General features: G+C 40.8%; 1 protein-coding gene across 4 annotated transcripts in view; it reads right to left on the bottom strand.

Annotated features, from left to right (window-relative positions):
* The window catches only part of LDLRAD4 (low density lipoprotein receptor class A domain containing 4), a 405,903-nt gene that overhangs the window by 5,223 nt on the left and 378,124 nt on the right, over positions 1-22,556 (bottom strand). For 2 of the 4 annotated variants that reach the window (XM_060244045.1, XM_060244044.1), the window contains exon 4: positions 11,155-11,309. In XM_060244045.1, coding sequence (XP_060100028.1) covers positions 11,155-11,309 — 155 coding nt within the window. Of the gene's footprint in view, positions 1-11,154; positions 11,310-14,892; positions 15,050-15,531; positions 15,684-22,556 lie in introns of those variants that run through there. The other 2 variants (XM_060244047.1, XM_060244046.1) reach the window with 2 other exon arrangements.

Below are 22,556 nucleotides of genomic sequence, written 5' to 3'. Positions count from 1 at the left end.
TCCATTCAGGGGGGAAAAACTGAAAAAAGAATATTTCTCAGGAGTTTCTTTTCAGCATTTTCCCAAATTTTCCATTATAAAATGGGGGAGGGGGCTGAGGGGAAAAATTAAACCATGTATGAGTGCAGGGCTTGTTTGTTTGTTTACCAACTGTTCAGGTTTTCCCACCAGCTCCTCACATTTATATTCCTTCTTGCACAGATCCAACAATGAAGTGAGGCAATGGACCACTCTTACATATACAAGAACATTTAAAGCTGTGCAGGATTTTGCCACTTATGACAATTTACCCTGAATCCAGCATGAAATCTTCCCTATCATCAGTGGGAACCAAATACCATGTTAATTGCACCAAAAAAGGCTACACTCCACCTGTTATTAAGAACGCTGAGGCAGTGGCAGAAAACTCATTTGTTACTAGAAAATTTACAAATTCTATTATCTATTTTTACGTATGGAACTATTTAATTCCAAATTTCACTCCCTCACTCTTTTGGAGAAAAGAGAACCTCATCTAATGTTTAAATTACCTTTGTAAGAGATACTTGCCTGGTTCCTGCTGGGCAGCAATAAACTGTGAATCAGGTGAACCAATGCAATCTTGCTGTCAAAGTCTATGTGAATTCACTCTTATGTTGTGGGAAAGTACATAGTGACTACCTGCAGCAGTAAAAGCATCCCACTGTACTTCCCCAAAGTGGGAGACAGGAGCTCTGTGATGCCTGTACACAAATGCTTGACTGAAGTGAGCAAGCGCTGCGCCCTTGTGCTTCACAGATGGGAAACCATAACAAACAGAAAGTAACTAGCATGTAATTACTCTCTTGGCAAAAAGAATGCCCACATGCAGTGGCAGCAGCATATAAAAAGGAGGGACAAGTGATTAGAGCAGTGAGGTAGAGTGCTGTTCTCTCAATACCTATTTGCAAGACTGTCCTGAAATAAGTTTCATTCATATACAAGTTAGGCTCTTGTGACCATTGACATCATCATACAATCACGCTGTGGGGTTTTGTGGCTGTAGCTGAAGCACCTGACCAGTGAAGCTAGTTCACAAACCTGTTCCTGCTCACTACCACCTTCTTGTCAGGGGGTCCCATTTTAGAAATACACATCATAAGGTATTATTACCTCATAGGCATCAGAAACAAGAGCAGTTCTTTGTGAGCTCTGCACAAGTACTAAAACACCAAGAATTTTGCTGCCCGAGTTCATTCCAAATTGTCCAAGAAGGGGAAGTACTGTCATTTTAACAAAAAGTCTGAGGTGCAAGATGAGGATATCGTGGGAAGGTACTATTTTTTATGAAAATGGTTTTATGCCAATAATGTCTCTTTTAGGAGAAAGCAATAGGCTGAAAAAATCCTGGCATTCCCAGCTTGCTTGTCTTATAAAGTTTTCCAGTTCCTGCTTCTGCTGATAATTTTATGAAAGGAAATTCTGGCAACTAGCTGCTGAACAATCTTATAAAGCTTATTGCCTGCTCTTAAAAGATCTGTTGACAGGAATTATAGTGAACGTCAAGCTTTAGCAACTGAGACATTGCCTATGCTTCGTAGCATAATTTTCTGGCACTTCTGCACAGACTTCCAGAAGCCACCATCACAGTACAACTCAAGATATGATCAGAAGGGAAAGGGGGAGGGGGGAGGAGAAGAGACTTAAGAATCAGTAAATTAAATTTCTGCTTTTCAGGTGACCCAAAATATTTTAATAATTTTTAGAATATAACACTTTTACATACACCTTGCCTCCACACTGAAGAAAACTTTTTAAGAAGATGTAATGCAGATGTTTTGATCACTCTGGGGCTTTAAGCTGCTCATCATAGCCATCAACAGATGTCCCCAAAACAACTGGCTGAAAGTGTCCCAATGCAAACAGAACCAACAAGCCCAACAGAATTAATGTAGCACTTGGGAATCCCAGCAGAAACAAAGGGCAATGTGGCAAGCCTAACACATCCAATGTCATAGTAAAGAATCTAAGCCAAACCATTCCCCCAGCAGTTTACATGGTTCTAGGGACTGTCATTCCATTCTGAGGTCTGTCACTCCAGTCTCGGAGAACTTCTGCTTCCAGGGGCTGTCATTCCAGTTTGAGAACACTTTTGCTACTCCCAGAGGCCCTCATTCCACTCTGGAGACTGCCACTTCAGTCTCAGAGAATTCTATCTCAGCCCAGAACCCCTCACTGTAAATACATTCCAAATTTTTATCGCAACTTCTGTGCACTGTAACATGTTTCAATGGCACCCATACAAGTCAGCCGGAATTCCTTGCTCCCATTATAGCCAATGGCTATTCCAGTGCCTGCCATTGTTCTTAATGAGCAATCCTGTAATTTGTTTTAGTACACCCAATACTGAATCAGGGAATCCAATATGAGCAAAGAAAATAGTGCTGCAAGACCAAGAGAGCCAACTTTAAAACACAAAATCTAACCCAAACCAACCTGGTGAGCCAATACCAAGCCCTAAAAAAAAGACACTGACAGTAAAATTAAAGAAAAACAGTAGCGGGCACTGTAAAACATTGGCCTCCAATATTCCTGGTTACTCCTAAATATTTCCAGAATTTTTCAGGACCCAATTATCAATATCACATAAAATCCTGGATACCATCCAGAAATCCAAAAATAACTGACAGTAGATTGCAAAATACATTTTATTTTGATGTAGAATAAAAGAATGAAAGCAAGATGCTATGGCTGAAAGCACATGTGCATTTAAACTCTTTACAGTTCAACCAGATAATTTATTCCACTTCACTGAATGCTCATGAACTTGGAAACATGCCTTTCTTCACTTTAAATGTCATAATACCTTCTCCAGGAAAAAAAAATCTTCCACTTGCTATCCCAAACAATGTCCCGTATCACCCTGCAAATGGACTCAGATGCAATTCTATCAGGATGAGGCCAGCTAGTCTAACTGCAGTTTTAGCATTATGCATCCATCCACCATTCTTTCATTATTTCCCCCACACACACCTGCTGTCATCTCAGGTAAAACACAAAAAGCTGGGGAAAACTTTTGTCAATTTCACTCCAAGTCCTCTCTGGAATCTCATGAAACTGACAACTTCAGGAGAACATTGTGTCCTGTTGTCATCCACCCCGTCACCACAAATAGGCACATGCATATGTGCATCTGCATTAGTAAATTTATTAAGGTGAAACTGTGAAAGAAACTAGTATTTATTATTTTCCTTCTAACCTTTTAAATTTTTCTGGAAACCAGAGGGGCAACTGCCATTCCTTAGATGGCCATGGTCCTGGAAAAGGAGGGGGAAATCAGCTAAGAGAGCCATGCTACCAGTGTTCCCTCTAAGCTGAGTTAGCATGAGCTAGCTCAGATTTTTAGCCTCCAGCTCACACATTTTTGTCTTAGCGCAGGAAGGATGACCCCAGAGCACACTAATTTATGCAGTAGTTCACAACTTTAATGCCAGTAGCTCACAAAGTAGAATTTTTGCTCACAAGACTCTGCAGCTTAGAGGGAAAATTGCATGCTACTGCAGCTAATAATAATATTTCCAAACAGTGGGTACTAGACTAAAAATGTCTGTTTTACAGATGAAGTATGTGCTCAGAGAGGACACAAAGTCCCATCCTACATGACCATTCCATCTGAAGCCTAATTCCAAAGTTTTCAAAATTGAATGTACGTCTTTTACACATATCTGCCAGCACAAAAAAAACCTGTAATGTGTGAAACCAGTCATATCACTTTCTTCAGTCTCAAAGAAAAGATATTTTCACAGATCCATAACCTGCTCAGGGACAGGAAGAAGCAATCTTGCAATGTTTCAGGCACAAAGTCCTCCTTTATCTCAAAGATTATGTGGTGAATAACTCCATGGACAGAATAAAATCTGGTGTGTGCTGTATTTTGATTAAAAAACAACATAATGAAAAGCAAAAGCCATCCCTCTTTTTTTTCTAAAAGAAAACACCAGCTCTTTCTCCTCTTTCAGTTTTCATAATATGGTCCATTTCATTCAAAATTAAAGAAGTTTGTCTTTTTAAATGTTGTCTCTAGGTGGCAGTAAAAGGTCAGATATGTTTAGTTCTTGGACAAGTGATAAGTATCATCCCTACACACCAGATCTTTACTCCTTGTTATTATCTACTCCTTTTTAGGTGGAAAAAGAGCAGGACTGACCAATCTTTTTTAATGACATAAAAAAATCCCCTTCACAAAGTAATAATAGCAACAATATGGTGCAAACACTCCTAAAAAGAGGGGAAATATTCCCTTCTAAAAAGAACATATGAACGTATGAAGCTGCCTTATACTGAATCAGACCCTTGGTCCATCAAAGTCAGTACTGTCTTCTCATACTGGCAGCGGCTCTCCAGGGTCTCAAGCTGAGGTTCTTCACACCTATTTATCTGGACTCTTTTTTTTTGAGATGCCGGGGATTGAACCTGGGACCTTCTGCTTCCCAAGCAGATGATCTACCACTGAGCCACCATCCCTCCCCTAGGGAGACTATTCCTCCAAATGTGCTCATGCCTCCCTTAAAATCATATCTGACTGAACAATGCAGTCTCTCAGAAAGATAAGAAATGCCTACTACAAAAGATAATGGTGTTAAGTGTTAAGTCAGTGCAAACAAATGGAAACTCCTTTTTTCTTAAGTTTTTCCACTTATTTGACTCTATGATCACTTAGTTTTCAAGCTTTTTACTGGTTTAATCCTCCTGCATTCTATCTTACTGAGTAGACAAAGGACTAATATCCACCTTACACCATAAAGAAAGCGATTATTAAAACAAACACTTTAAGGCACACCTTAAATCAGAGATTCCAAACGCATACTATCACTTTAAAGTGCAAAATGTGTGATTTTATTTGCATTTATTACAGTTACCAAGTGTGACTGGACAAAGAAAATCTTTTAAAAGTCAACCCTGTAAACAATTCCACAAAAGGCACTTGCCCCCAGTCCACCCCCCCCCCCAAAAAATCTTTCAGTCCACATTCAAGTCCTATAGGAAAAACAGAAACAACTCTCCTCTGATTTATGAAAGCTTTTCTGCTGATCCAATGAGAGCCAATAAGCTGTAGTGATCAGCATGCTAGAACGACTAGAGAGATGTGGGTTCAGATCTCTGGCTTCCCATTAAATTTGCTGGGTAACCTTGGGCCAGTCAACTTTCCTCATAGAGTTATTGTGAGGATAGAAATGGAAGTTGGGAAAATCTTGTGATACCCTGAGCCAATTAAGAGAAAGAGCAGAACATGCACTGAATAAACAATCACATTGAAGTGTTTTACCTCTCTAAAGGTGACTAAAAAATTGTAGTTAGCCACAAGCAACATTTGAAATTCATTTTAGTTCTCCTGTTCTCCCCACTAGATGGGGCAGAATTAAAAAAAAATTATACTTGATGCATCCCTCCACCCCTGGCGCTTCAAAGACAAACACACACCCCAAGCAGTCACAGGACTTCTCCAGTGGGGCTTTCAACATACTCAGAGAACCAAAACTGGAAAGCCTGAGTTATACAGAGAAGCATGTATGTCCTGGTAATTTTACTTTAAAATTTCCCAAGATCTATTGTGCAATACTTCAAGATTTTAGGTCTGAAGAAAGATGTTCTTATCAGAACCTGAAATCCAGCAAAAACATTTTTCCCCCTGAAATATTTCAGAGCGGGGAACAGAAAACAGAACTGACAAGGTGAGGACTGAAAAATGTCTGCCAGTCTTCTTAAACAACTACACTGCTATACAACAATATACATCTGCAGCGTTCAAACTGTGGACTGTGAATCACTTTCAGGTGGCACACAAGATTCCGACTCCGAGGCTCTGGACCACCCTCCCCACCACCACCAAGCAGTGGGAGGGGGGAAAGGGGGAGGGGGGAGCTGCCACATTCCCTCTTCATTTCTTCCTTCTACATACACACCCTTCTATTCCCAGTGTCTAGGTCACCCTCAGTCACCCAACAGCATGTTGGAAGTACACTTAAACTGCATTGCTGGTGGCCATCCACAAGCCAATCCCCAACCTGCAGTGCTGCCAATCTGCAAAGGCTCAGCTTCCTCCAACAGGCTGAGCCTTTGCAGACCCCTGGACCCTTGCCTGTGGAAACTGGGCACAAGCCACACCTGAGGCTGAGACTCTGAAGTGGAGGGTTCAAAAGGCAGAGTAAGTTCAGAAGTGGGTTCCACTTCTAAAGATTTGAGAAGCACTGGATAAGCATGCATAGAAAGGAAGCACACATTACCTATGAGCTTATCAAGCAACTTCATTATTGCAGCATTGTAAAAAGTCATTGTGTTTCACCTAAACTTCAAATTTTACATCACCAAACTAACCTAGATTTTTAAAAAAAATTGTCACTGTTTGGATCTATACATTATTTGTTATCTGGAACTGGTTGCTTCCAGAACTTCAGAAATGCAGTGCTTTTCTCACTGTTTTCCTACACTGGGCTGTAGCATTTCTTGCAGAGTTGGCAGCACCAAAAATAAAAGGCAACCCAGTACCAACTGAGCTGTGCTTTAATTACTTCCTCTTTGGCTACGACATCATAACGGCAGCTCCATGAAATTCAGCAACGTCTTTATTCCCTTCCTTAGGCTAGCTATGAGGAAAAAGTGTTTATATGTTGTTGATTACACTTCTGCAGCCCGTTAATAGATTTAAATATTGTGCTTCATAAAAAGTGTCACCAAAGGCCATGACAGAGAACTGTTTAAACAATACAGTGCTCCCTTCTCCTATTGCTTATCACCTATTATTCTAAGCCTCTCACATTCCTGTGGACCTAAGCTCACTTCCATCCACAGGGCAGCCAAAACAGTGATTTAGTTACTTCAGGAATGGTTGGGTTTGGCTTGGCAGACACTGAAAGCAGTACCCTAAAATTTGCAACTACAAAACACAACCACCACCCCCTCAAAAAAAAATCACAAGAGGCTACTCTCTGCACAGCAATCTTTGGAGCAGCTCTAAGAAGCAGCTGGCAGGCCAGGCACTCATTTCTTTCTTTCTTGTTTCTTAACAGAGCAGATATAGGGAACTTGCAGAAAAAAGCAGGGTGGGGGATACAATACCTTCCCCTCCCTATGGATCCCTTGCAATAATTAAAATGTGCTCCAATAGGTAGAATGTAACATTTCAGACTCCAGATGGGGAACTGCTCATTTGATTTTTTCCTCTCAGAGGCAGAAGGACATATTTCTTTAAAAAGGATAGCTTTCAATGTGAAGGGATTTTTTTGTATGGGAGAACTCGTAGCTGCAGTCCAAAATGGACCATGCCAACAGAAACTGTACATGTTTCTTCTCCATTCAAATAAATTTTGAGTGCTCCTGCTCTAGTCTCAATTCTAAACCAACTGTCTCCTTTTTCTACTTCCATATGCAAGCTAGCTGCTTTGCACAAGCCTAAGCAACATTACTGAGATCTTCCTTCACCTCCTGCCCCAGCATTCAAGTGGAAGGAAGTTTCCTTGAGGGAGCCCCTTTTCATAGACAGGTAAACTAATATTCAGGAGTAACCCTAAGCAAGCCTATGCAGAAAGAAGTTCCATGTTACTCAATTGAGTTTACTCCCAGGATGATGTCCTTAGGACTGTAGACTTTTCAGGCATAACTGAAGGGTAACTAACTTGGCATCATGTAAGAAATAGCACTTGCTTTCACAGAGATATCACTTCCTCTATTTGTATGGTGACAGGGTTCAAAATGGTTCGACAGCTTGTTTCTTCCCACTGTAGACAGTGATCTATTTTGCAGTGGAACAAACAAGAATAATATTGGTGACGGAGCAATCCAAAGTCATTTGATGAAGGAAATGCAAAGTAGAACTTCACACAAAGATGTCATTACATACAAACAACAGGAAAATGTGTGGCACGGAGAAGTAAAGGAAAATTCCAATTTTATTTATCAAGACAGAAGAGGATGCCATAGTTTTCTTTCAAATATTATTTTGAATCAAACAACACTTTGCTTTAATATGAGGCTTCCACTGCTATGAAGCCAAAGTGACAGGCCTTCCCTTCAGGCACTATTAGTCAGCAAACAGTCTAAATCTGGTATCAGGATACACTTACACCATAATTACTCTTCCCAACAACTGAGTACTCAGTCATCAACACCAATTAAAAGGAAACAGGGCCTTCTCAATTCTTTCTCTGTTCTAAAAGGGACAAAGCAAGATGAAATAAGATTTTAGATATTTTTTTTAAAAAAACACCTTACTTTACAGTTTATTTTTTGGCAAAACTTGTTTTTCTTATGTTTTCACTTCAAACAACTCAAACTCCACAAAGAACTAGTCATTTGAAGTTTATGATTCAGTGTCTGGGCCTCAGACCTAAAGCACAAAACAGATAGCCAGTCAACAAGCACTTGATCACTCCCATTGTTACTAGTGATGGACACACAGCCTACCTGAACTAGAAGAGCCAAATAAATGTCCAAATATGAGCTCTGACCCACTGTATCTCCAGCACTTACCATGGAGAGCTGCTCAGTATCTTACAAAGCTACCACATTTGTAATAGGTACACCAGTGATTTCTACACCAAACTCTTAAAGCACACCCAACAGTTACACCCACTACATAACCCGTGTATGTGTGCCCAATTGTATGTACTTGGTGCTTGTATATTTGTCCCAAGAAAAGGATAAGGTGGAGGGGGTGAGCCTGCAGGGTTTCTTTTTAACCATTCTATGATTACCATAACTAAGAGAAGAAGCACTTATTACAGATTTATATATATTTCACTAGGCACTAACAACAGCAAGAGCTTAGCCAACAATAGAAATAGAAATATTGTTGTATTTCTCTCTTTCTTCTTACAATTTGCATAGAATTTGATCTTCATGCTCCACAATTCAAACCACCAGGCCTGGATCAGAATTTGTTTCCACTTGGTTTTGTGGAAAATGGATCATGACACTCATTTGCCATGAGCAGAAGCTTTTATACATCACAGCACCATGCAAATTTTTAGGAACTCCAACAAAAGCTTAACAATTCTGTGAAATGAATGGTCCAAACATTTTGTTTATTGCTAAAAGCAATAAACAAAGGCTTCAGAATCCTTTAGGAGCTAAACAGCTATTAAAACTCTTGAAATTAAAAAGCCCTTGCTACCAATACAAATATATTCATTTATGTTGTTTATAGTCTGCCTCTTAAGACAAATTAAACAGTATAAGTGAATACAATCAAAAAGTTTGGACATCCAATAAACAACTAATAGGGTTTGGATTGCAGAAATCTCAAAACATATCTGAAAGTAAGCTGAAACAAAGCATGTAAACATGACACATGAAATGATGTAGAAATTACACAGTAGGAACGTATATCCAGCAAAACACAGTACATACTATACATGGTTGTATACTAGACAATTCCACAATATACCTTTACAAAAGCATTTTTCTGAACCATTTCTTTACAGTATAGCTCTGTTACCTGTATTAAAAATCCTTTCTGAGTAAGTCAGTTTTGCATAGTTTGCAGAGAATCAGGGCGGTGGAAGCCTTCCTAAACTCATCAGTTAGACTATTCCATAAGGTGGGGACCACAAAAGAGAATGCATGCGAACAGGCAGCTGATTTTGCCCATTTGCAGGGTAGTACCTAGAGAAGGCCCTGCTTAGATAAGCAAAGCTGTTGTGGCAGATCATAAGACCTGTAGATATGAAGGACCAAGGACACGAAGGGCTTTGTTTGTATGTGAAAGCTAATATTTTGAATTGGCCATGCCCAATGAAACGAAAGAATGGGAGTAATATGCATGATCCACGTAGTTCCTGAGCTGTGGAATTCTGTGCCAGCTGGAGTCTGAGTTGACTGAGAGGAGGCCTATATAAAGTACATTACAGTAGTTTAGTCTTGCCATCATTCAGAAGTGGAACCAGGTGGCCAGGTCAGAAGAAAGCATTTTTCACAGCCCCATCATTAACTTCTGTCTCGAGAAGCTATATTGGATATAGAATAACTTCCAGACTCAACTGAATCAGCAAAGATGAAGTGAACCCCATCAAAAGTGGGAAGTACAATATTCTTCAAGATCTCTGCCTTCCCAACCAACATCACTTTCTGTCTTGGCTGGATTTAAAAATGGGGAGCTTCACCACCATCTGTCTCAGATCAATGAATGGGTGCAACCATCAGAACAGACCGTGTGTAATTGATACAATTCTGAAATAGGGAAACTGAGGTTCTAATAGGGAAACTGAGGCACAAGGTGGGGGCCAGGACCTTTTCTGTTCTGGACTCACCTGGTGGAACTCTCTGTCAGATGACATCTGAGCCCTGCAAGACCTTATGCAATTCTGCAGGGCCTGTAAGGCAGAGATGTTCCATCAGGCTTTTGATTGAGGACAACAATGGCTGGCACCTTTCTTTCCTTGTAGTCCACACCCCACCCCCTTCAGCAGTCTTCCTCTCCACCCCCAGTATGCTCTGATAGTTCAGAAGGAGAACTAAATTAGTGGGATGCCATTATGGGTTTTAGAGTTTTATTGGCTTAATTTAACTTTGTATATTGTTTTATCTGTTGTTCATCACCCAGAGCCTGGCCTTGGCTGGGATAGGTGATCATGCAAGTCATAATCATCATCATAAGCATTCGGCCAAACAACTTACAAGTTAATCTTGTACATCTGTGTGGTCTGACCTACCTTACAGGGTTGTTACAAGGATGGACAAGGGGAAACTAAAGTGCCAGAACGAGAAAAGGCAAGGTACTAACACAACTACTGCTTTTCATATACAGAATTTCAGTCACAGCTGTAAGGGAGGCTCTCTTGTGCCTTGAGACAAAAACAAATGAGACCTTAAAAATAGCTATGCAGATACAGTTTAAAACTGTGCTGCCTTTAAAATAAGGGCAACACTAAAAAAATAAAATGCCTCTTATTTCTGGCACAGCTGCCTGGAAGAAAAACAAAACAGTTAGTGATTTGTTTTGCTGGGCCAACTCCATAAGCAAGAAACAGATAACTGATTAAAGCTTCCATATTTGGTCCACGAGAAATCATGAGCATAGAACTTCATCCCTCTTGCTCTCTGAGACCAAATGCTTACCCATAAACAACTGTTAAGTGGAATGCCACAGCAGACCAACACGCATTAGGTAAATATAAAAAAGGTAAAGGGGTTTAAACTCACTGGTTGTAATGATTCTTCTTGCCTCCTACTTTGGCTCTGCCGACTGATGAAGGACCGTGTTGATACTTTGTAATGGTTCAACAAGCAGATTATCACTACTACCATAACAGTTATCACCACGATGATGATGATGATCTGAATGAACTCTAGTTCCGCTGGGGGAAGGAAACAGAGGGAGAAAGCGTCACTCTGGAATCAGGAAATAAGGGCATCATCAGAGTGAAAAACAAGACACGAACCCTCAAACCTCTAAAAATAAAAAGATAAACTGCTCAATACCCTACAAACGCTTATGTCCCTGAACCAGTAATTTCAAATTTCTATGAAACAATCTCCACTCTAATAGATGATTTAAAAAAAAAGTCAGAACATGCTGGGCAATGGATCAATAAACAATTACTTTTGGATCCGTTTCAGGTTTTATCTTTTTGTCTGTTCCACCAGCATTTTTAAAAAAACCCTCATTTGATTATCCACCCCACCCCTATAAAAGGCTACTCTTCCATTTTCAGAGTTTTAACCAGTATATTATAAAATAGAACCCAAACATCATTTACTGCACACCACTTTACCAAACCTATACTTCAATATCACAGTGGAGGAAACAATCAAACACCCAGTCATAAATCAAGAAATAGTGCTGTTTTAAAATATTTAATATATCACATATATTCCTTCAGTAAGTCATCTTGGAAAGTACACAGATAACATACTGGAAAGGAAGCTCATATTAATATCCTCTGTGGAAACATTCCTCAGGAGCAATAAAAGTGCCGAAATAACATCTCTAAGCTATCCTCCTATTATTTCAACTGGATCCAACATTTTGTGCTATGAAAAGGGAGGATGAAAACAGGGCCAGAAGATATATATGGTGAGTGGGTGGCCACTGTTATCTTGTCATGACCACACAAGGTGTTGGCAGGAAGCCTGGCATAAGGCAAAGCAATGGGCATATTCTCCACAGGAGTTTGACAACAAGAGAGGTCTTGAATGGCCAGTACCTCCTCTACATCATGCGGAGCATCAACACCACTCTAATCTTACAAGTGCAGAAAACTGCATTATGGTGCTTATAACCACATTATGAAGCAGTCTTTCAAAAAACCCCACCACAATGAAATTTTTACTACTTCCACCACCACCGTAAAAGTACAACACAACAGGAAAATATATAGTGGGATATAATGACCAGGTTTCCTTTGAGAAAAAGAGAATCCTGACTACGCAGAACTTCATTAAAAGCAACAAAAGAAGAAAGGAATAAGAACCGCATTTGCAGAGATGATGGGGCGGGGGGTTGGGGGGGGGGTGTTGGGAGGCAATAAAACCATGGTGGTGAGAAATTAACCTAGAAGGTCACTGTGGTTTTACAAAGTCATGATGCCCATAAAATGTCTTAAAGACTAAAGAAAATGTCCCAGGGTGCTGCAGATGTTTTCCTTTGGAAAGACATGATAATTGCTTTATACGCCTCTGATTCAATTAATACATCAATTAAAATTATGGCACTTTGGGACAAACTTGTCACATCATTAATCTTGAAGGATCACACCTTCAGCCATTCAAATTAGCAGAAAAATACATCAATGACAGAACAACGTGAAAGTATGAACGAGGAGAAAACACTTTCCCTATTCACTTGTTCCTATATAGCATATAGAATTAAAAACTTGAAATATGTATGGCAACTATTCCAGTTTTCAGTGGCTCACATCTTGACAATTTTTGAGCAAAGCATGCCTCTGGTTATTCTTATTTACTACACTGAGTTAACAAAGGCAAACAGCTAAATGTGCAATATGTTCTCTAAACAGCTGACTTTTCAATTAACAAAAATATCTCATAAAGAGCACTTTAATATACAAACAGAATGGCTGGCACGAGGGTATCTTCAGCATTACAGCAGTGAGAGGAAAGGCGAAAATATGACCAACAGGTTCAGCAATTTTCTTTTAAGTGAGTGAAACTGATAAAAATGTTCTGACTCATTTTCTTAAAACTTTGCCTGTGCTGGGGTGCAGAGTTTAAACAGAATAAAGTAAAATAAACATGCATGTTATCCTATTTCCAGTTAGTCTGCAAACCAACTTTTTTTTTAAGTTTCCTCTTCACTACAGGAACTATGTGCTAGTTGGTTTGTGGCAGACGTGTATTGCAATACACAGCAACTTCTCTGAATGGACAATAGATGATCACATAATTTTACTGTAGACTGCAGAAGTTATTTGCAGACTGGGAGATAAAAGAGACTCCCTGCAGTACATGTTGCTTTTCCTTTTTTTGCTTTTGTAGCCGAGTCTTCGCTATGACCATCAATGGCCAAGTACAAATGCTCTAATACACATTTAACTGCTCTCACTATGAACACCAGACTCAAAAACAATGTATTAGTATTTCCTCAGGCCATTCTACTATTAAGTAGTGACAACAGGACTCAAAGTAAACTCTTTGTATTGGCGCCTGTGATTTTGATCTCCTTGAAGACCTTATGTTTTGAGTTTCAAAAGCAATGGATTCAGTTTTTGAATTACAAGATCCCATAATGCCAATTATTTCAAGCATCAATAAACACAATTATATATTTGGCCTGAAAGTATTTTACTATTGCATCAGTTAAGCAGCAGTTGCAAAAGCTAATGAACAAATTAAGCAATATTGATTTAGACTTTCCTAAAATGCAGTGGTGACTAGAATAGCATGTTGCTTCTGCATCTATCAAAAACATCACCTTCTAATCTTAATCAAGGACTCCAAAGGACAGTTTTTTCAGGTTTTTTTCTTTTTTCATAACTCTATGTTTGTGAAGTATTAAATAGCCTGGAGGAAGAGGGTAAAAAAAACTTACTAGGCACAGTTTCCAAAGTGACAACTTCAGTCACAATATATTTTCTCACTCTATGCTGTCTTTTCCTGCACCCTCTTTTGTGCCACTTGCCTCTACAACAGGTGAGAAATCACTTATATTCCAAAAACCCTGCACTGGAGACATTTTCCATTAGGTTATGGGAAGAGCATTTTTACACATAGGTATTCACCTAGACTTATACAATCACATAAACGCTTCAAATTACAGCAGTGCCCTCCTTTGAAACTTTCCCTTAGTGCACACTTTTTAGAAGTCTACAATCCTTATAATTGCAAAATAGTGCCACCAAAGAATAAGGTCATCACAGTACTAAGGAAGGCATAGTAGTCCATTTATTATGACTGAAACCTAAAATTTCTTTTAAAGGAAGTATAGCAGTCCTTGGAACACACAAACACAATTAAAAGCATAAAAGTATTTGATTATGAGAGTATCACCTGTGAGAAACCATCTCCTGCCATTATACGATACAATCACATATTTCTCCATCCTCAAAACTATGTAAGAAAATAGAAGTTTTGGCATTCATGTCTACCACATCATGTTGCCCTGTTCAATCTGGAATAAATATCACTCTCTCCGCTTTAATAAAAGGAACAAATTCTCCACCCACATTTATGCACTGAAGAGGTAAGAAAGGAAATCCATCTTTTTATAGTTCTTCCACTGACCTGAAGCACAAGTATAACACGGTAACTAAAGACACCTTGAGCATGCACCTTACCCTGAACTCTCGAACCAAAGAGGAGTGTACTAGAAACAATATGTATTTTAGAGAGAGAAAATTAAAATAAGCAAGAAAGAACGAACTACAAAGAGAACATGCAAGCAAGAAGATTGCGGGGGGGGGGGGGCTAGAAGAAGAATACCTCTTTCCAAGACTAGGTCTTTCAACTGAGCATCCTTCAGGGTTGTGCTGTTAAGCCGGTCACTGGACATACTCGTTTCCTGCCCTGGGAAAGGAGCCCCGGAGCGCGCAGGGCATCCCCAGGCTGCCTCGAGCACCGCGCAGCAGCCGGGCAACGTCCCCTGCCGCCGGCGCCGCCTCCACTTGCCCAGGCACCTCGCGGGAGGCTCGGCCGGGCCCCACCGCTACCAGCCCCACCGCCGTCGCGCCGGCTCAACCCGCAAGCGGAGGCGCCCGGCTCCGGGGCACAGCACAGAACCAGCGCCGCGAAAGGGAGCCGGGAGCGGCAGGCGAGGCAGACGCTCCCGGCGGCCTCGCATGTTTCCCAGCTGGCTGCAGAGAATAGCGCAGCGCCTCCGCCGTGCCCCCCTTTTACCCGCGCCCGATTGTGACACCGACGGCCTCATCTAGCCCAGCGCAGGCAAACCAGCCGGCCATGTTACGCGGGCTGGGGAAAGGGGGAAACGTAAAAAGTAATGATATTGTGTCCTTTTCCCCCTAATATATTCAAAAAAAGAGAGAAATCTGAAAAAGGAGAGAAAGCAGGGGGGGGGACCCACGGTCGGTGCTGGAGTAAAGCCGGAGAAGACGCCGCTCTTACCCACTTCCCGCCCAGAAGTGCTCCTCTGCCGCGGTTGCTCCGCTCTTTAAACCAAGCCCCGTCGCCACTTCAGAGGTTTCCCAGGCTTCCGCATTTCTGCTCCAGCGCGACGTGCGTCACTCCCTGCCCCGAACGCGGCACCCGCCGCTGCTTCACACAAGAGGCTCCGCGCCCGCCCCTCCGCCCCGGCGATTGGCAGCTGCCGCTCACACGTGCTCTTAGCCCAGCCACACGCGCCGCCGGTCTGCCCGCCCTGGGCCATAAAAGCCCGCCGGGACGTCTCGCTTCCTCCCTCGCCTGCTCTTCTTCCCTGGTTGCAGCCGAGCTGCACCAAGGCTCTTGCTGCTGTGTGTCTCTGTCCCGCACCCCCCCCCCCCCGGGTCGGAAGCGGGGAATGGGGCGTTGCGAGGCTACTCTCTCTGGGCCAACCTGGCTGCCAAGCCTCAGCCCATCCTGTTGCCTTGGAGACTGTCAAGTCAAATGGAGCGGAAGGAGGGGGGTATGGTAGGTATTTATGTGGAGTGGCAGAGGGATTTACTAAAGTGGGTTTGCCCACTAGAGATACTGTCTGGATCTGGTTTCATCCCCCCCCCCTTTCTTCATCTTCTCCTTTGCCTTTTCGTACTACTTGTGCAAAACTTCCTCAGCCAACACTCTGAATTATGAAATTCATTGCTACAAAAAAAAAAGGTAGTGTTGTCGGCTGGATTAGGCTGTTTTAAAACGGGAGAAGTCACTAGACATTCAAGGAGCAAGGAGAACAACTAGTGTGATTCTAAGCACTCCGCTGAATAAGCCTGAGCAGACCTGCTTAGCAGTTGAACAAAGCAGGAGTCAAGTGACACCTTTAAGACAACTAAGTTTTATTCAGAACGTAAGCTTTCGTGTGCTAAAAACACACTTCTTCAGATGAGGGGATCAGGTATAGTGGGCTGAAATACATGCAGTTTCAGCCCACTATACCTGATCCCCTTGTCTGAAGAAGTGTGTTTTTACCACATGAAAGCTTACATTCTGAATAAAACTTAGTTGGTCTTAAAGGTGCAACTTGACTGCTGCTTTGTTCAACTGCTTCAGACCAACACGGCTGCCCACTTGGATAGACCTGCTTAGCAGTTCTCTTCACATCAGTCAAACAGTCAACGGCTGTTTAAGGCTAAATGGAACCTCCATGTTCAGAGGAAGTAGATCACTGAATATCAGTTGCAGGGAGGGGGTGTCATGCCCAGCTATTGGCTTCCTGATATTATTTGGCTAGCCAGGGGTAGAAATGGGGCAGGAAGCAGCTAACTCCTCCTCTCCAATCCAACTCATTCAAAAATCATCATCGATATTTCAACAGTTACAGAGCCATTTTTTAAAACTGAAAAGTAAGATAAGAACAATCAATAAAACGTTGGACTACATGGGACTTTGATCTGATTCAACAGGCTCTTTGTTCCTCTATTTCAGACTAGCATACTTCATAGGATATTACATTTTAAAAAATTTCCATACACCATTTTTCTCCCCAACAAGGACCTGAGGTCACTTGAAATGTTGTCTCCGGCTCCATTTTACTCTCACAACCACCACTCTGTTAAGACCAGTTCAGACCTTTATTAGCATAAACTGTTAAGACAGGTTAGTCTGCCAGTGTGTGGCTGGCACATGCTCATCTTGCCTTAAAAACAAGCCTAGCTTGCCACCTAGTGGTGCATAATCCTAAAAGAGCTAAACCTTCTGGCTGCCAATCTTAGGATCTCCTGGCTGTTCTACACACGTCATATGATAATTAATTATGGACCTGAAGACTCCCTTATATGAAAAACTTCCTATAAAAGCAGAAAACTTTGATGAGCAGGGAGGTGGGATAGAAGCTTTCTCCCTGCCGTCATAGTTTTCTGGTCACGTGGAGTTGTTTGTATGAGTTGGTATCCATCACCTGCCATCTGAAGCAGTATGTTGTATTTTACCCTCTTCATTCTCTCCTATGCTGCTGCCTCCCAACATGAAAGATCCATTTAATTTGTTTACATTATGTATAGTCCGCCTTTTCTCACTGGGACGTAAGTTCAATTACACAGAGTGAGTCAGTAAGATTGATGGATGGGACATTCAATAAACAGTGCAATAGGATATGGGTTGCAGAATCAACCAGAATAGCCAGTGTGGTGTAGTGGTTAAGTGTGTGGACTCTTGCCTGGGAGAATCGGGTTTGATTCCCCTACTCCTTCACTTGCAGCTGCTGGAATGGCCTTGGGTCAGCCATAGCTCTCACAGAGCTGTCCTTGAAAGGGCAGCTTCTGTGAGAGAGCTCTCAGCTCCCACCCATCTCACAGGGTGTCTGTTGTGGGGGAGGACGGTAAAGGAGCCTTTTAAAGTCAGTAGGAAGTTTTATAGGAAGAATGGTAGACTCTGAGTTGCACTGTTCATTACAGCATCTGTTTTAGTCTTAACAGAATTACTTTTTTTTCAGTTTAAATAGCCCATGTATCTTCACTTACTTCTGTGAGTGGCACTTCTAATATTATAGACTCCACCTTAATAGTTTGCACTGGGACTTAACATAGAAAATACAGACTGACAGAGATGGAGAGGGTGACAGTGTCCATGCCTTGCATAAAGTCCTGGGTTCAAATTCTCAATTGACCATGAAGCTCGCTGAATAATCTTGGGCCCATCACTGTTCTAAGCCTAGCATACTTTATAGGATGTGGCTACCCTGAGTAGGGCTGCCAACTCCAGTTTGGGAAATTCCTGGACATTTGGAGAGGAGCTGCGGCTCACTTGCAGAGCATCTGTTTGTCATGCAGAAGGTCCCAGTTTCAATACCCGGCATCTCCAGTTAAAAGGATCAGGTAGGAGGTAATGTGAAAAACCTCAGCCTGAAACCCTGGAGAGTTGCTGCTTGTCTGAGTAGACAATACTAACAAGGGTCTGGTTCAGTATAAGGCAGATTCATGTGTTCATGTGATTGGGGAGGGGAGGGAACTTAGCAGGGTATAATATCAAGACATTTTAGATTTCTCACCAGGTGACTGTAAAATGAAAACAAGAGATTGTTTGTTAGCACAAGAGTACAGTTCTCAATGGTTTTTTGATGCACAGTTATTTGGTTATATTATTAAAACGGAACAATGGGAAAATCTTTGGTTGAAAGGGCTTTACATTTACTTTAAGTTCTAAATTAAAAGATAATTTTTATAAAATAATGTACCGGTGGTATATGATGCCAGATAAATTAACTAAAATATATACAAATGTTGGGAATAAAAGCTGGAAATATGAACAACATGAAGGGTCATATGTGGCAGACTTGTAATAAAGCAAAAAAAAAATGGATACAAATACATTCTATTATGCAGAAGATTGTAACAATTAGTATACAGTTGAAACCAGAGGCTTTTTTGTTGGGACTAATGGATAAACAACTTGAAAATATGAATGGAACTTTGTTTCTGTATATGACAATGGCAGCAAGACTGTTATATGCTCAAAACTAGAAAACCACATCATTGCCTACAACAGAGGAGCAGCTAGTCAAGATGACTGAGCTTGCAGAGATGGCTAAACTTAGGTATTTGTTAAAAGAAGCCTTAAATGTATACCTATGTGGATACCCTTTATGGACTTCTTACATAAAAGGGGGGGGGGGGAAACAAACTGATAATAAGCATATACCGAAAGGTGATATATTTCCCTTGGTCTGATTATGGACTAAAGTGATAATAAGTCAATGGATGGATTCCTGTAGCAAAGAAGATCAGATATTATTCCTTTTTCCTATTCTCAATTGTGTTTTATTTTTTCTTATGTGAGCACATTGTACTTTGATTTTTTCTTCTTTCCTTTTTTACTTCTTGTATAAAATCTTAATAAAACCTATATTTTAAAAGCAGGTTATAATGTCATAGAGTTCACCCACCAAAACAGTCATTTTCTCCAGAGGAACCAATCTCAGTCATCCGGAGATCAGTTATATTTCCATATCTCCTGGCCCCACCTGGGGATTAGTAACCCCAACCCTAAATTCCTTGGAGGAAATGCAGGATAAGCTGAGGAAGTAAAACCCTCTGCCTCAAAGCCTAAGAAAAAAGCATTTTATTGATTACATTTTTATCTTGCCCTTCCTCCAAGGATATTAAAGGTAAAGGTAAAGGCAGTCTCCTGTGCAAGCACTGAGTTGTTACCAACCCATGGGTTGATGTCGCATCATGACATTTTCATGGCAGACTTTTTTATGGGCTAGTTTGTCATTGCCTTCCCCAGTCATCAACACTCCCCCCTCCCCCCCAGCAAGCTAGATACTCATTTTACCAACCTTGGAAGGATGGAAGAGTGCATCAACCTTGAGCCGACTACCTGAACCCAGCTTCCACTGGGATTGAACTCAGATCATGCACAGAGCTTGGACTGAAGTACTGCAGTTTACTACTCTGTGCCACAGGGCTCCAAGGATATTAGGGTTTAATAATTGGTTCTCCACTCCTTTACAATAACCCTACAAGGCTGCGTGATTTGAATCCTGTTCTTCCGAATCCCAAGTTACCACTATTTATAAAAAATAACTCCAAATTTATCTTGTAGCACCTGTAGTTTTTATCATTTTGAATTATACTTTATTTTAGTTTTAATACAATTAGGTGTGAGAAAGTAAACAGATGGCGCCAGCTCAAAGATGAGAAACAGAAGCCAAAAGAAATAAGTTTAGAGGAAGGATTCAAAACAGAAGTGGAGAATTTAGACTTTTATATTAACTCACTCTTAAAGCTTGCTTCATTCTGTGTTATTAGTAGCTGGTTTGAAAACCAACCTGAGTTATATAATCTTTCAAAGGCTTGATGAAATCTCTCCTAAAATCTTGTTTCATAGATAAACACAGCTGTGCTTCATCCACACAATCCATGTGGTCCACCCACAGGCCATTAAGTGCCTCATACTATAGAGGGATTAATTATAATGGGACACAGAACACTGCCACTGCAAAAGAAAGTCAGATTCCTATTGGAATGTGCCCAGAGGTCCTTTGTAAAGCAGTAACTTGAGCAGTAACTTTGTCTTGAGCAGTAACTTTGGGGTGGTTTTCAGGCTGAGGCTGCTATCATTCTGGCACATTCAACATATTGTGTATATCAGAGAATAAGCAGGTTAGGTTAAATTTAGATTTGGGGAGAAATATGACTTTAAGCCACTGTCTGGTTTCCAGTAAATCACAGTAATATAATCTGAAAATATCAGTCTACAATATTGACTTGCAAGAGGATGAACAGCTTTTTAATTAGTAAAGCAGTTTAAACACTGGCAGCTCCAGCAGTTTAAATTAAGACCATAAGCAGACACAGCCTGTTCCTTCTTAAACGTTCCTTCACAGCTATGCGGGATAGTAGCTTTTGTTTTAAAAAATGACTAAGTAGAAAGTGAAAAATAAGTATTTTAAAGTATTTATATTTATATGTCTTCTAGGCCTTATATTGTGCAGCAGAAGGATACTCGGAAAACATTCTTTTCTCATAAATGGATTGGAAAAAGAGGGCACTCAATAATTTGCACCTGCGCTGGAATATAAGCAATTTCCCTTTGCAAGTGAAAACAGCTATTAAAGAGAGAGAGAAGGGACAGAAAAGGCTACTATAAATCTTGACTGAACAAACTGGTAGAGGTCTCTATACAAGGAGAACATCCCTCAAGGGATAAAGTGTCTGGGTCACTGAGAATCATAATTTTGTGCAGGGACACTCATAATGTTTGACATGGTATAGAGTGACTTCCTTTTAATTTAATAATTGGCTAATTTGCTTCTATTACCACCTCAGGAACCAAATCTTACTGAAAATGGCACAGCTTATTTCTGCCTATTACGCTGATCAGATTTTTTTTTTATATATATTTGAACAATCTCGTGACTTGACCTAATTTTTGGCTGTAGAAGAGCTGGCACTGAAATAATAGGAAAAGCCTCCCAATTATAAAATAAAAAAATGGAACCAAGCCCATTTCTTAAATTGGTCAGGCACCTCTGAAACAAACCTACTCCCTGTTTCTGGCAGACTGTAATCTCTATGATGGGAGTTCAATAGAACATAGATATTAATTACCTTGTGGAGGAGCATGCCTTGGCATAGGGGAGCTGGACATCCAGGTGTACTTGCACCTCACTGTGATTCTATGATCTAGCTCTCAGAAAATGTAAATGTCTCGCTGGGTTGTATCGTTTCAGATTGCACATTGAGTGCACCTCCATATGCAAAAATTCAATTTCAAAAATCTAGTAAATCAGGAAGAGCCTAGGCTTATAGCCCTTTTTCATGACATCTAGTTGAGGTGGGGGAGAGGCTAGAGAAGCATTCAATTCTAAATGAACATGTCTGCATAAGTACTTGGATTTATGTATTTTAGATATTTATACCATGTTTTTCTTCCCCACGGGGAGCCAAAGTGGCTTACAACATTGGTCTCCCTTGTTCCATTTTATTCTTAGAGCAACCATCCTGTGAGGTAGGCTATGCTGAGAAAGAATGACTGGTCCAAGGTCACTGAGAGAGCTATCTTAGCAGAGGGGACATGAACCTGGATCTTCCAAATCCTAGTTTGACACACTGAACACAATATTAGGCTGGCTACTACCTCAGGGAGAATGAGACCAATAATATAATGGTGTGTGATACTGTAGTTGCCAGTCTGTTCTGTGAAATTTTTTTTGTTTCATTTTTGTTTACTCGTCAGTTATATACTGTTTTTAATTTTGGCCCATAGTTGATTGCAAATCAAGATCAAGTTCTAATCCTCCAGTTCCATTCACAAAGGGATGGTATTGCTTAGGATTCCTTCAATTACTATCATGATACAGATTTAACCACACATTTTCCTCCATTCCACTAGTTTAAGAAGATGCATCAGAGAAGCACATTAAAAACCTGAGAGCTCACTTCATCTATTATCCTTACATGGAAATAACACAGCTGAAAGTGAAAGAGCTAGAGACAGAATTAGTGGGGGTGCCAGTATCTCTGCATATGCAAGTACTTTATACCTCCTGACAAAAC

Source organism: Heteronotia binoei, chromosome 7, assembly GCF_032191835.1.
Source record: "Heteronotia binoei isolate CCM8104 ecotype False Entrance Well chromosome 7, APGP_CSIRO_Hbin_v1, whole genome shotgun sequence".
In the NCBI taxonomy this organism is placed as follows: domain Eukaryota; kingdom Metazoa; phylum Chordata; class Lepidosauria; order Squamata; family Gekkonidae; genus Heteronotia; species Heteronotia binoei.
This window is presented reverse-complemented; position numbering and strand designations above follow the sequence as displayed.